This window comes from Plectrocnemia conspersa, unplaced genomic scaffold (genome assembly GCF_051122295.1).
Source record: "Plectrocnemia conspersa isolate PC_06_02 unplaced genomic scaffold, ASM5112229v1 ptg000013l, whole genome shotgun sequence".
Lineage (NCBI taxonomy): Eukaryota > Metazoa > Arthropoda > Insecta > Trichoptera > Polycentropodidae > Plectrocnemia > Plectrocnemia conspersa.
Genome location: NW_028277177.1, coordinates 1466658 through 1482179, shown reverse-complemented (window position 1 = coordinate 1482179; position 15522 = coordinate 1466658). Strand labels below are relative to the sequence as shown.

Genomic DNA, 15522 nt, shown 5'->3' with positions numbered 1-15522 from the left:
ACATCCATATATAATATTTCCATGTTATCCTGGTAGCTATTAGCGGGAGACGGGTCCCGCGAACGTCCCATGGTTTGCACCGGAACTATTTGACACGACGCAATATTGGCTCACCACAGCACAGGTTACACAACACTCGCGAGCGTTATCAATAATTTAGTCAGCTCAAATCGTACAAACTGGTAGAATATTCGCATTCGCGACACAGCCTTTGACGGCCGTTAGTCAGCGGGGATTACCCCCCGACGAGTGGCCACTTTGCGCGACTGATAGAATGACTATCTCTGTCGGCGGTCAGAACGCAACTGAAAATCGGCTTAAGAAGTTTATTCTACGCTTCATTTATGCAACAGAAATGATCCATTTTTCGATGGATTTATAATGATCGAGTGTTTATTAAAAATTAGTTGATATTTAATGGCTAAAGGTTAGATTTTAAAAATATAAAACGACACTAAAAATAAAATTGTCATCTCGGAATTTTATGTTCGAAAGAATAAATTGTTGCGAGAGATTTTTTTAAATAAAAATACTACTGCAGCAGCTGTATCTAATTGCCACCCGTCACATGCCATCGGTAAACAGCGTTTCTGACAAAATTTTGTGAATTATTAAAATAATATTGTGGAGGCCTATTTATATATTTATTTATTCGTTCATTATGGGAAAAACTTGGCGGCACTCTGTAACAGATGTCTATGCTTCAATTTTTACACCATATCTGCTTAAAAAGATTTTAAAGTTAAATTATATCTTTAGTAGCGAATAAGTGTGTGAAAAGTAGATTTTATAATTGTGGCCAAAAAATAATATTTTTTAAAGCGGCAGCACTGACCGCAACGCCATGCATATATTCGTCCTGGCAATATTGAAGTAAGTTGTCACCGGTGAAATGGCGGGCGCTGGGGCTGGCACCGGCGCCGGCAGCGGAATGCTGTTTGGTGGCGACGAGATCGGAGCCCTGGTGCTGGACCCCGGCCACCACTCGCTGCGGCTCGGCTACGCCCAAGAGGACTCGCCGAAAGCCGAGATACCGGCCGTTGTAGGAGTGGCACCGCCGGAACTCAAGACCGACAACAACGTCACTCCGAGTCCCGACTGCCGCTACTACGTCGACACCACCTTCCTCAACGTTCCCAGGCCCAACACCGATGTCGTCTCTTACATGAAAGACGGCAGCATCGACAATTGGGACTTGTTCGAGAAGGTCTTAGATTACGCCTATGCCAAGGTATCACAATTATCATCTTTTAAAAGTATTGTTATTAATGAGACGACATTTTTCGCTAACAGCAAAACACTGAATGAAACAAAAAATTGGGTTTCCACAACGTCGTTTGTGACCTGCTATTCGAATGTGCCGTAAAAAATAGACAAAATTTTGGCCCGCATGCAAAATACTTTTTACACAATTTTTAATTTCAATTTACTGACTGCTCACCCTCATACCGGCTCTCTTTTAATTTATATTCTAATAGTTGGTTATCCACTTAAACACCAGCGACTCAGTGAATCACTTAATGATTTTTTTTATAATAAATTTAATAAATTTATCCAAACTTAAAATCATCACTCAAACATTTATTATTGATTATTTGAATACCTCTACTTTTTATTTTAGATAATCAAATCGTCAAGCGATTACCATCCGACTCTATTCTCCGAAGCACCGTGGGCACCTCGAGCGTCCAGAGAGAAACTCGCCGAACTCATGTTTGAAAAATACAACGTACCTGCTTTCTTCCTCGTCAAAAACGCTGTCCTCGCAGCTTTCGCGAACGGTACCTTTTATTATTTTTATTTTTAAACTGCATAAATCTTATCGGAATATCACTTACAGGCAAATCGACCGCTTTAGTGGTCGATTCGGGAGCTACTCACACATCTGCAGTCCCAGTTTTAGACGGATACGCTTTAGTGACGGCAGCTGTGAGATCTTCGCTCGGGGGCGATCATCTGGCGCAGCAGGCTAGAAACTTGTTGACCAATATCGGAGCACCTTTGATACCAGCTACTTATATACAAGTGAGCTTTAGTGTTTTAAAACGTTATAAACACGTTTCTAATATAAATATAATTTTAGAGTAAAGAAATCGTCAGAGAGAAAGAAAAGCCCCGCTACGTATTGAAACAGTACCCCGAGAATTTAACCGCGTCTTGGCAAGAATATATGACGAGGCAGGTTTTAAACGATTTTACGCATACCGTAGTACAGGTTAGGTTCGACTTTATTCATTACAAATTCGCTTTATGAGTTTGTATCGATCGTGAAATGTAATATAGGTGTCCGAGTCGCCTTACGAAGAGAGAGTCGCAGCCAGCGTTCCGGTCGTTCATTACGAGCTGCCGTGCGGATATCATCAAGACTTCGGACCCGAGAGGTTCCGCTTGGCGGAAACTTTGTTCGAACACCAAATGGTGGGGGCGTCGCAAATCGGTGGGTCCGGTGAGGATTTCATATTTTTAAAGCAATTCGGTGGTTGTTAAAGAATGTCTTCTTTTCCAGTACAAACTGCGGTGGGGTTATGCGACATCGACATGAGACCCGCCATGTGGGGCTCGGTAGTCGTTACAGGCGGAGGCACTCTCGCCAACGGATGGGCTGAACGATTAGCGAGAGATTTGGCTACCAGAACGCCGTCTTCGGTTAGATTAAAAACAATAGCGGCTAACGGTTCAGCCGAGCGACGATTCGGAGCGTGGATCGGTACATTTTTTAATTTAGCTATTATATAATGTAGCGGTTCAAAAATATATAAATACATTGTATTAAAAACGCATAATGACAGCGTATTAAGAAGCTGTTTTGGAACTTAAGCTGGAAATTCTCGAGAATAGGATTGTCCACAGTACCCTTCATTAGTTTGAAGAAATGCTTGACAATGTAAACACAAACCTTGTCAAAGGCTTTTTTCAAAACTCAAAGATGGTATCCACTTGAACTCCCATATCAAAATATTTAGTCACCAACGTCGAGTAGGATTAAAGATAAATGACTGTGGATTGTGTAAAACGAAGACCATACTGTTTGTCCATTAAGATTTGCTGACCGATATATGAGCCGTTGATTTTGAAAGTGGGACAAGTCTGTATTATGTTATTGTTGGATAATTAATGGTTTGCGTTTGAACTTATTTAAAAATATTAATAAGCAATAATAGACTTATTTTATATTGTTTAGTCTTTTTTCATTTAAATTTCAAAAAGTAATATGAAAAAATAGAATAATTTTTTTCTTTCCTTTTCTATTTTATTTCAATGCTTCATAATTTTTTCGAATAGGTGCATTAAACAAAAAGCTTAATATTATTTTATAGAAAAGAGTGAACAACAAAAAGGAAAAATATGATAATTATATACATAACACACAACATAACAAAATACCTAAAAGAATATTATTATTATTAATTTTTTAAAGTTAAGATCGTGCAAATTTTTGAAGTACCCATGATGTATGGGTGATGTACATCATATCTCTAATTTCTCTTCAGTAATGGGCCTAGTTTTTCCATTTAAAGATGGCAATGTTATTTTGTCGAAAATCTTTGGCCTACCCTGTTTTGGCGATAGTTTTAAATTGTGAATCACTTTCTATTGATGTTTTATAATTCAATTTGTATGGCGTATTTTTTAAAACTCGTATCCAGAATATTTTCAGCCAGTTGACAGTTTCGCCATCAATATTTTTGGTACATTTCAAAATTGCCTCCTCTAGGGTTTGGTTGAATAAAATTGTGAAAATTCATTTTGTGTAGTAAAAATGGATTTTGTTTGCGACATGATTGTATTAATTTGTAATAATCGTCGGGAATGTACTATGAATATTGAGTGGACTTGCCTTACTTTCAAAATCAACAAAAAATTAATATCATTGACCAAAATAAATTACTATTAAAAAATTAACACAGTTATTAATAGATATGATTGTGAATTGATTAAAAACAAATTTTAAGATAATTTTTAATGAAAATTAGCTCTAACCCCATTTTTTAATAAAATGGACTTGCCCCATTTTCAAAATCAACGGCATATATGTCAATATTTATATTTGTGGAGAATCAATCAGGAAACGAAAAAAAGTTATTCTTAAAAATCTTAAAAAAGGTGTGTGATTTAACAGGGAATTATTTTGGGAAATATGCGCATTTAAATAAATACTTTGTTCCATAATACAAATATTGTTTGTGCATTTATGTAAGGTAAATCTTCAGAAAAGGATTTCTTGCGGAGTTATTCATAAAGTTTTCACTATTCTTACAAATGCTCGCTCGCACCTGATCTGTCATGTAATGCACAAAAAAATCGTTTTATGGAACAATTATTTTATATATTGCTCATTTAAATTATCCTCTAAAAAATATTATATTTGAGGTTATGTCATGTATGCCTTTCTTATAAATATCATTACCTAATTAATTTACAAAATGATACCTGTTTTAAAAACTATATGACAAAAACAATTTATTTCTTAAGTGACGTGAAGGCTGGATAATAGGCGTCAATGAAGGTGAAAATACACCAATGGAATAATGGATTTTAATATTTTTGGACGCTATTTACACTATAATCTATTAGATAGTAAGAGTTTTACTAATTTTAATTTATATTTTTTCAGGCGGTTCCATATTAGCGTCAATTGGCTCATTCCAACAAATGTGGATTTCTTCCCAAGAGTACGACGAAGCGGGCAAAGGCCAAGTGGAACGAAAGTGTCCGTAGTAAAACAATTAGAAAACTATCTACAGTTTATATTCAGACATTGCGTATATGTGTGAGATTGATTCGAGTGTGCATAATGCTGTGATCGTCTAATTCGACATGTCAAGTACAACTAATGTGTTTTTTTTTTTACAAAATATTTTCTAAACATAGGGGTGCGTCCAAATAAAATAATTCGTATACCAATTTTTTTTATTTATTTTTTAAATAAAACTTACAATGTATTCAGATACGATTCATATAATATATATATATATATATATATATATATATATATATATATATATATATATATATATATATGTATATTAAACATTTATTAAATTAAACAATTAACAAATGGAAGAAACACCAAATGTACACTATGGAAGTAGGAATGGTTGGAATATATATATTTGTGTGACACTGCGGCGAAAGGAAGAGTTGCAATCTCATAAGACGTACATATAACACTGATGATTATTTATTTTTAGAACTAATGCGGGTGTACATTTATGTTTTCGATAAATATAAAATTGTTTCGTCTAAGGGTCGTCCTCGAATTTGTGCTTATCGCCAAATGACATATCTCGTCGCTCGTTTAGTATTTTTCTGCGTTTGTGCGTGACGCATGTAATGTTTCAAATCATGTAAAAGAACCTTTTAAAGGCAGTGTCGATAGTCACGTATATATTGTATACATAAATATTTATTGAAAATATATGTATCGTTTCTCATAAAATCTTCCATGAACGTCGTTTTATATAAAGGTGGTCCTCGATCAATGCATCGGATGCACTTTTGAAAATTACATACAACGATGGATTACAAGCTTTAGTTTACTTTTGTACGCTCGATTTATAATAATGTGTATATAGTGAAACCTCGAGAAATAAGTATCGAATCGGTGAAATCATAAATGCGATTTTAAATGGCCGAGGTTTCGCCGTACGTGTCAACAATTTGGCCGAGAAATTAAATTAAAAAACATAACAACTTTATAACATTCAACAAGTTCACTCTGCCAATCAATGTCCAACAGTCCTTATAGTTAAGTTCGCACTGGGCGGTGTTAGTGGTATTGCGTGCGAGGCTGGTTGTATCTCGGCGTCCTCGCCCGCATCTGGCTCGGCACTGGAATCAAGCGTTCATTGAGCGAACTGACACTCGTCGGATAGTTTTAGTGAAATTTGGGATAGTTACTGGGCGGCGCCGGGGCGAACAGTGCAGGGCCGGGAGGCGGTCTTCTCAGCCAAGGCACCTGAACGGAAGACACGCGTTAAAATCATTTTCATTACGACTGCATCGTCGAGGAGAACTATTCCTCACCTGTCTGAAGAAGAACTGTCTGTTCAAGGGCGGCGTCTGAAGTAGGCCCATTCCTCCGTTCGTTATATTTTGCAGCGTTTGAGTCCTTTGGTAGATGATCGGGTTCGGCGTCGCCAGCGGCAGGCCCATGAGGCTCTGCTGGTCCGCGAGCCTCTGCTGCGCGATGCACAGCTCCAGCGAGTTGACTCGGCTCAGGCTGCCTCTGTTGATTGCCGGGTTTGCGATTGCGATGGAAGGGGCGGGGCTTTCGTTTGCTCTGGACGGCCGGCCCGACGGGGGCAACGAAGGGGGGCGGCTGTTGGGGGTTCCAGAACTGTCCCGGAGGATGCTGCAAAGCGAGCGGACAAATTAATACCGTTCTAATCGACACCGAGCGAATCGAATAGACAACGATCGAAACTAACTTCGGAGCGTTGAATAGATTTGGCGGTGGGACTCGAGTAGCCCACGGGACCGGCGGAGCGTTTACGGACGTTGGAGTGATCTAAAAATTTATCAATTTTTAAATCACATTGAAAAAATTAACTAACTCATGCAAAAACAGTCGACATAAAAGAAGTACTATATAACTAATAAGCAAGCGTAAGTGAAAACTTATTTAGATTAAAATGCACAAATAAATAAATATCGAGCAAATTGAAAAAATTATATTGTTAAACAAACACGAGCATGATTTTTAATCATACGCGTTGATTAGCATTGACGATTCGGACTTGCTTATTATTGATTAGGGGTGTATAGCAAAATTACTCTTAGCGAGATAGTATTGGTATGAAAAATCTGAATTAAATCAGATCGTTGTGAACATAGATCACATTTTTAGAAAACTGGTGTTATTAGTTCTTGCTTTAAGTTAATTAGCTAAGCAAATTTAAATACAGCTACAATCGACGGAATCTCTGGCAGCTTGGGTCAGTATTATATATTAACTTCCAAAACATTTAAATATGTGATTATATATTATTCAAAAAAGAACGATGCGTGATTAAACATTATTGCAAAAGAATGGCCATTTCAATATTTTATATTTAAAAATGAAAAAAAATATATTCATGTAAATTCAACAATTAAAACAATTATTTTTTTACAAAATTTTAAAATGAAAATGAAATTGTTGGGAACCACTGGCGTACTTTCCCATTTTTTTAAAAGATTAATGAATATTTTAAAACATAATTATTGTTTAATAATATGATTTATTTTAAACAAATTAAATTTTAGACAAAAATAATTTAATTGTCATATTTTCAAGTTTAATCATATAGATTTTCCAAAATAATTAAAATCGAGTTTAATAAAATATTTTTTCAAGACTTAAATTTAAAAAAACGATATCACTAGTGATTTTTTAACACTAGATTTACGGCACCCGTCAAATTGACAGGTTTTTGATTTGAATCAGTATTTTTTTCTGTTTTTTTTTACGACTTTTATATTTGAAAGATGGAAATATATTTACACTATTTTTATTTTTGAAAATCTGATCACTATATACCTTTTTTTAATAACACCCTTTAAATTAATGGGTTTATACCAGCAAACGTAGTGTTAATTATAATCATATTTATTTTACATAGTTCAATAATCGAATTTATTATTTTTAACTTTTTAAAAATCGGCAGATATCTATTGGTGATTTTTTCTAAATAATTAAAATACGTATATTTTTAAATATAATCATACATATTTAATTACTGCTAAATAATAAAACATTTTACTAATGACTTTAAAAAAAGATTGAGAATCACTGGATATTTCCTGAAGTTTCAAAAATATGTATATTTTAGAGTATAATCTAATATAAAAATATTTAAAATTAAAAAAAAATACTGATGGTTTTTCGATTTTTTAAGATTAGCGGATTTTTTGAATTTATTTATTTTTATTTAATTCTTCGTTTATGTTGACTTGAAATTTAAAATGAAAAAATTGACAGCCAATAGTGTGTTTCTTAAAATAAAATTCAGGTTTAATCATTAGCTTTATATTGAATAACTTTTAATTTTAAAATATTCTAAAGTATAATCATAAATGTTTTTTAATCAAAGTTAAAATACTGAAACAATTTATTTTTAAAGCTAAGTTCTAAAAAATGAAATAAAAAGTTAAGAACCACTATTTTTATAAATATTGTAAAATAGAAATATTTTTAAGTATGTATAATAATCATATATATCAAATAACAAGATTTGTTTTAAAGACCTTTAATATGAAAAAAAATTAAGAGCCACTAGTGTTTTTTCAAAAATTTGAAAACTTATTTATTTAATTAAAGTTCAATAAAAAAATTTAATTTGTGATTTGAATCCAGTACCTTCTAATCATGAACTTACGATAACATTCTACAACATTTTTTTTGCCATAAAGATAAATCTAAAAACTTATACAGCATTTAACTCTATATCTTGTATTTTTGGCAAAAATATTGTACAGTGTAATCTATCTAAATTTATATTGCAAATTCTTGTACGGTATCTACTGATAAGATTTAAAACGAAGCGAACAAATAATTAACGGGGGTTAAAAGACATTCACATTCCGAGATCTGATGCAATATGTAAAAAAATATTGCACCACTCTTTTGAATAAGAAGCAAACAAATTGAGGTATTTTTAATGCACGGCAGTCAAAGGGTTAACAAGGTTCTATAACCGAGTCGATATTTTTGTAAAAGAAAGAAAAAATCATGCAGAACGGGTTGAGATCGAAAATTCTATTGGAATATTCCTTAGAAAATTACCTGTGACGGAGACGGGAGAGCGCTTTCGAAGCTCATCTGAGGTCTGAATCTATTGTTTCTGTAATCCCTGGGCTGGTGGAAAGGCCTGTTATCCTTCTGAAACTCCATTTCGCACTGCACCTTATTTCCGGCGTTATACAGCATCCTGTTTCGGTTAAGGTTCTTCGGGAAGTTATGGACGAGGTTTTCCCTCGAACCGTTGTTATTGTTATTGTTGAACTTCCTATACGAGTTCGATTTAAACTCGAGGGTGTTGAATTCTCCGGACCCGTACTGCTTGTTGAATCTGTTATCGAAGTTATTGGCCTTCCAATGGTATTTGTGGACGTCTTCGTTGAGATTTCTGCGCCCGTCTTGATTGCCGTACTGAGGGTAAATCTTATTATTAGCGTCTCTCTCTTGTCCGTAATGCTGCTTCATATCCTGCTCCTCTTGATAGTTTCTGAAGCCCCTCTTCTTATCCTTAGGTCTGTTATTCATGTTGCTAATGTTGCTCTTTGTAAGTTGAGCGACCTGGGTGTTTACGGGTTGAATTTGCACCGATACAAAGTTGGTATTTTGTTGTTCGATAAGATTCGGAACCGAATCGGTTTGTCTGTTTTGGATTATCTTCGGCGGCGTGACGTTTTCTCTCTTCACGTATCTATCGTTCCTGATATCGTTGACCGGTTTTTGCGGCGTCAATTGCAGGTTCTCAAAGCTGGCCTGCAAATTTTCCACATAGTGATACGGCGGATAAATGGGGATGAAGCCCGGATGTATCAAGTGATGGTTCGGTGCGAAGCTCGGCTCCGGGTTGGCGAACTCTTGGAAGTTGTTGTTTGTCAGCGGAGTGGTGCGCGAAGAGTTGGAATTAGAGTTCTTGGGCGATCTCGTGTTTCCTCGCAGTTTGCAAGCTTCTTCGTGGCAGGCTCCGTCTTGATTTTTAAAATAGTTCACCTGTTGGTCGTAGGTCTGAAGTCCGGGCGTCGAGCAGTTTTCTTGATTCAGAACGGGAGTTTGCCTCGGAATGAATTGTTGATACACGGGCAAGTGCTGGGGTAAGATAGGCGCCGCTTGCGCGTGATACAGCTGAGGATAGAAAGGAACGGTCTGCTGCGTCGGAAGGATGTTAGTGGGGTAGAAGGCGGGCTGCAGAGCTGCAACGTTTGGTGTTGCATCCGTAGGTGGGAGAGAGGTATCTGAAACAATAAGGTATTTAAATATGAATATGTACATATATATTCAGGTGATGAAATTATTGAAAAATATACTCACTGTGAGGTACCATATATTTGTGTGGAGCTTCTTCCGATAGAGGAGGATGTTGTTGTATCGGATAAAATGGCATGGTCCATCCCCAAGCTTGGGCACCAGGATACTGAAAAAATCTCAGTTTAAATACTTTTCTTCGGTGAACTTGACACATTTTATAAATCCTCTTTTATATTCATTTGATTATAAAAATGAACTAAATTCCGAGAGTATGGCTTTTAAATTTAGATACTCACAGAGAAAATATTGAAGAGATTGGAAGTATTTGAGAGCATTGTCATTGTAACAATCAATAAATAGCATTTATTGTATGTATTAATTGAATTATATTTTAAAATGTAATCTACTAAATTACGTTATTTTATATTATTTATTACTAGCTTTAAGTTAGCATTAAATTTGGGTCGTAATAGAAGAATCGTACCTGATAGCCGTATGGAGTAGGTGGCGGTACTCCCATCAATGTCGGCGTTTGAGCCATGACCGGAGGAGGTCTCTCTATCTGCTGCAGATACCCATACGGGAAACTGAAATTTAAACGATCAGATTATTATAAATTTTCCAAAAACTGTACCAATTCATAAAAAAAACATTTGTGTTTCTGCGTCGCTTATATAATTTAAAATAATTCTCTACAGATATATTTACAATGACTATGGACCAAAAGCTTGGTTTTCAAAGCTAAAAACTTTATGAAATTTAAAAAGGTTTCTTTTTAAATAAATAATAATAACTTGATTATGACCGAATTCATCCAGCTTCTTAATACGCTGTCATTGTATGTTCATCTGTGAGAAGCTGTTCAGATTAATATTGTTTCATATTGTAGTATAGATCACGATGTTCTAATTTTAATATGTAAATAAATAAATATATACTTGGATATGGGTTGCGGAGATACGTCATGCTCCGGCTTGTTACCGAGAGCCACCATGACGGCCTGTTGCTGTTCGGGCGTCGGTGTCAAATACTGTTGTTGACCTTCGTTATCCTGCAGAAAAACATCATTAAATACATTTTCAAAAAAGAGTGATTCATAAAACAGTTGTTACATACATGTATTTTAAAATGTGGCGGCGGCGGCAGTAACACCTGAGCGTGCGGTGGAGGATAGCACATTTCGTTTGTTGGAGTAAAACCTAAAATATAAATCCATAAATGATCGCTCTCGTGAATAGCTTAAGAATTTAAACTAATCTATTATACCGATTCCATCGGGCTGATGTGCGTAAATCAGATGAGGATGCGCAAGCTGATGCGGCAGCGTATTGTTGGGCGTCATCGTATCGTTTGGTCTCTGGCAATAACCTCCTTGATTATCTTGATAAACCTGAACAAAACAAACATTATTAAATATCAGTTACAACGATCGAATAATATGATATGATTGAGACACTTACGTCGGGATTGTTCTCCTCGTAGACAGGGCCCTGAGTGTAGTACTGCGTTTGATTCTGGTGCGGTATGGGGGCGTAATAGTTTGTGCCGTGTATTTCGGTGAACGGCGCCACCACGTAATTCTCCAAGTGTCTCTCGTCGGCGTTGTGCTCGTAGTGAACCTTATCGGCTACGGTGTGCTCGTAATAGTTGTACTCGGGCGGCGCGCTCACGTATTGATCATAGGTGTGCAAATTGATTGCAGCTTTCTTGACGTCGGCGACGTAAGGCTTAGCATTATGTATGCTCATCTGCTCGTTGAGTGTCTTTTGCAAATTTTCTGTTTCGTCAACCATCTTAATTTGCACCTGTATTATGGTGTCTTTCAGCTCCGATTCTTCAATTTTTGGTACTTCAAGTGAATTTTCAAAAGGTTTCTCCTTCACGTTGTTATCCATCGTTGGTTTAGAGTTTTTGGGTTTCATCGAGTTTTGATCTACTTCGAGATGGTTCGTAGATGCTTTAGGTTCTTGACTGAAATTTAAAGAAATACGTTGATTTTTGACGCAGTTTAAAATTGGATATGATTTGAATAAAATAATTATGATGCTTTTGAAATGTGATGTGTAGATTTGATTAACATTGCATTTTGTAATATTTTATTGTTCAAATGCATGTTTTGTTTTATTTCTCAGAATTTAAAACAATCCGGCAAAATTGGAATTATTATGAATCATCATTTTTATTGTTCAATTTTATTATTATTATATTACAAAACAACAGGTGCGATTTAACGGGAAATTATTTTAAGAGATATGTGCATTTAAATAAATACTTTGTTCCATAAAACGAATTATTAGTGCCTTTATGTAAGATAAGCCTGAATTTTTCTTCAGAAAAGGTTTCATTGCAGAATTCACTGTTTAGATTAATACCCATCGGTTGTTTTTACGGTTTTCGATATTTCACTATTTTGAAGTACTATTTACTATAACTGAAGAAATGATAAATAAAAAACATTAAATTTATATAATATTTTTTTAAATTTAATTTAATGTAAATGGTTTTTATAGAAAATAATACCAATATTAAAGAGTATGAAATTAATAAACATAAACAAAAAAAAAATATATTAATTTTATAAAAAATATTGAGAACCTCTAAATTGATATAAAAAAAAACAAAAGCCGAATAATATATTAAATAAATTTAATAATAGTAGTGTTAAAATAAATTATTAAAACAAACAAAAAAGTAGTAAAATAAATCACCGATTTTTTCCTATAATTTACTATAAATTCAATATAAAATAATAATAAATAAATAACTAACTACTCAAAGGGTTAAATTATCCTCCAAAAAAACGAGTTTTTTCGAGTAAATGTGAAATTTTGTGTTTCTATTGTATATTTATTATTTACTTTAAAAATTAAAGAAAAAAAATAATATCGTTTTTTTAACAACTTTTGAAAAATATTTCAGGCATGAAGTGATTAAGAAGCTTAAGATCAAATTTTGTCTTAAAATCACATTCTATAGTATTTGTGGGTCACTTAGAAAAAATCGTCATTATTGAATTGTTCTAAATAGGAAGTTTTGAAACGTTTAATCAGAAGTAAATATTACATCAAATATAATTTAAAAATTAAATGTATCTTTAGGCCAATGTTGAAGCAACATAGTCAAAATAATGTTGGTAGAAGCTTACCATGTAGGTTTCTTTAAAGAAAAGACGGACACTTTATAGGCCGATAACATAATTATTCATCATTTGTAAAATTATCGTTAAGAGCCGATGACGCAAATACGCGTCATTTGAAAATAAATAAATTGTATTTATTGACTTGTTTTGCGTCCATCGCAAAAACTTAATATATACAAAAGATATTTGAGGTAATTCATAAGGGAACTTTGCTGATTGCTCTTTTAAATTATATCAATAAGATTTTAAGCGATATTCTATGTATCTTAAATATGAGCACTACAGACTAATGACATTATTAGGGGTCATCTGTAAACTTAAATTTTAGAGCTGTATTTGATGTATTTATTGACTTATGTTGCGTCCATTGCAAAAAAATTAGAGTGATTATTTGGACAGTTAAAGCGATTTTAAGGAAGAGTTTAAAAATATGAAAAACAGACATATTCAAAATCTTCATGATTCATAACAGTTTTATACAATAGTAGCATTCCATATTAAAACTATTTATATTTATGTAAAGCATCCAAAAATTTACACTGTATGTAGATAATTGTATCTTGACTTAATAACGCATAGAAAAGATCTCAAAGATGCACTTTTTCATATTTTTTTTATGTGTAGAAATATTTAATACTTAAAAATTTATAATTTACTTTTCATTTCCAAAAACTGTTAAAATGAAAGAAGAGAAGAAAAGAAAGAAAGTCTATATTACTCATTTATCTTTTTCGCACAAAATCGTAGAACGGACATTTTGCAAAATTGCCCATTTTCTAGTAATTGAAGATTTAGAACTGAATAAATCGCTTACTATTTTTTATATGTCGGTTAATCCGGAGTTCGTAAAAGCCAAAATTTAAAAATTAATAATGAAAGTTAATTCAACATAATACAGAATTGGTATTTCACATCACGGGCCTATCATATAAGAGGTGTGATCAAAAAGTACGATGAATGAATTTTTATAGCAGTAACCGCTGCCGCTACATTCATTTGAAGTAATAAGTCTGATAGCCTGATCCGTTGAGATAGTTAGTGTCAAGTTTGAACAAGCTGTCACTTGTTAGCCGGCTTCCAGAGTATGAAGAGTGAGGTTGTGTTTACCGTATCTGTCGCGCATCGTGGATTTCGAACACCGCATTAACATTAAGTTTTGTTTTAAGTTGCAAAAAAGTGCCAAAGAAGCTCATGAAATGTTTAAATCAGCGATAATGTGGTGACTGTAAAGACTGCTTACAAGTGGTATGAGCGATTTAAAAGAGGAAATGAGTTGATTGAAGACGAGCAATGGTTGGGACGTCTTTTGACTTTAAAAACAGACGAAAATGTTCAAAAATGATTCGTACAAACAGGCAATTGACTATTCGAGAGCTTACCAAAAAACTGAAGATCTCTTATGAGTCCATGCAAAGCATTTTAACTGATAATTTGCAAATGAGATAAGTGAGAGCGAAATCTGTTCCTTAACTTTTGACTGACGAATAGATGGAAAATCGTGTGTCAGTTTGTACGGAATTGAAAGATCGTCTTGATGCAGATCCGGACTTCATGGTCAAAATTACGACTGGAGATGAAAATGCAGGGTTTCCAATGGAAAACAAGTGTCTCTCTTCGCCCTAAGAAGGCGAACCTCAACTTCATGTTGTTTTTTTCAATAATATGGTCGTAGTGCGATCAGAATTCGTTCCAAGGGAAACCACTGTAAACTCCGAATAATACAAGGGCGTACTGCAACGTTTTCGAAACGATGTACGGAGAAAGAGACCAGAAAAATGTGCCAGTGATTTCCTCCTTCATCACGACAACGCACCGTGCCACAGCTCACTTCTAAACCGCGAATTTTTGGCCGAAAAAAAGGTTCCTTTCTCTCCACATCCACCTTACTCTCTGGATTTAGCACCATGCGACTTCTGGTTCTTTCCAAGAATAAAATCGTGCTAAAAGGAAAATGTTTTGCCACCATTCCCGACATTGAGAGGGCTCTTCAGAAAGAAGCCTTCCAGAAATATAATTAAAAACAATAAAAATGCTGAATTTATCAATAAAAAAACATTGATATCCTGAACGTTGATAACATGAGAGTTGATAAATCTCTAACAGAGGAAAGATGTTATAAACAATTATACTTACGTATTGTTTTCTGCTTCAATTCCAGGACTGAGAGTCGCCCGTTGCTTCTCCAAGCGATTTCGACGCCTTTCGGGGTTATTCAGCACTTTCACGCTCTCGGAAGACATCTAATAAAATAATACGGACATAAAAATCAATGATATAGCATAAAATTTATATTATAAAAATAGAAGCTTACCTCCGGCTTTAAAGCGTCGTGCAGAGGTTTCTCCGGATCGTAGTAATACAAAGTTCCGTCGCTATTCGTTAGCGGTAGACCAGTCTACGTTACAATACAAAAACACATAAG

General features: G+C 34.5%; 2 protein-coding genes across 6 annotated transcripts in view; one reads left to right on the top strand and one right to left on the bottom strand.

The window, feature by feature from the left end:
• The first annotated feature begins 852 nt into the window (after window positions 1-852).
• On the top strand, window positions 853-4905 carry Bap55 (Brahma associated protein 55kD). 2 transcript variants are annotated; one of them, XM_088202197.1, is made up of 7 exons: window positions 853-1231; window positions 1622-1781; window positions 1841-2025; window positions 2084-2215; window positions 2284-2437; window positions 2507-2707; window positions 4616-4905. In XM_088202197.1, exons 1-7 carry the CDS (start codon window positions 893-895, stop codon window positions 4717-4719), a joined length of 1275 nt encoding a protein of 424 aa, XP_088058323.1. In that variant the 5' UTR covers window positions 853-892; the 3' UTR covers window positions 4720-4905. The 2 variants fall into 2 exon arrangements, with proteins under 2 accessions (XP_088058323.1, XP_088058322.1); XM_088202196.1 differs by having other exon boundaries at window positions 2284-2446.
• A 400-nt stretch (window positions 4906-5305) lies between these two features.
• enc (R3H domain containing protein encore) overlaps window positions 5306-15522 on the bottom strand; it is a 53567-nt gene continuing 43350 nt past the window's right edge. For 3 of the 4 annotated variants that reach the window (XM_088202161.1, XM_088202164.1, XM_088202162.1), the window contains 13 exons: window positions 15412-15495; window positions 15234-15340; window positions 11422-11932; window positions 11228-11351; window positions 11078-11160; window positions 10900-11012; window positions 10446-10548; window positions 10025-10127; window positions 8768-9948; window positions 6432-6511; window positions 6028-6355; window positions 5902-5959; window positions 5542-5832 (listed from right to left, as the gene is read on the bottom strand). In XM_088202161.1, the coding sequence (XP_088058287.1) occupies window positions 5771-5832; window positions 5902-5959; window positions 6028-6355; window positions 6432-6511; window positions 8768-9948; window positions 10025-10127; window positions 10446-10548; window positions 10900-11012; window positions 11078-11160; window positions 11228-11351; window positions 11422-11932; window positions 15234-15340; window positions 15412-15495 (2937 nt within the window). In that variant the 3' untranslated portion in view covers window positions 5542-5770. Of the gene's footprint in view, window positions 5833-5901; window positions 5960-6027; window positions 6356-6431; window positions 6512-8767; window positions 9949-10024; window positions 10128-10445; window positions 10549-10899; window positions 11013-11077; window positions 11161-11227; window positions 11352-11421; window positions 11933-15233; window positions 15341-15411; window positions 15496-15522 lie in introns of all 4 variants that reach the window. The other variant, XM_088202163.1, reaches the window with a different exon arrangement.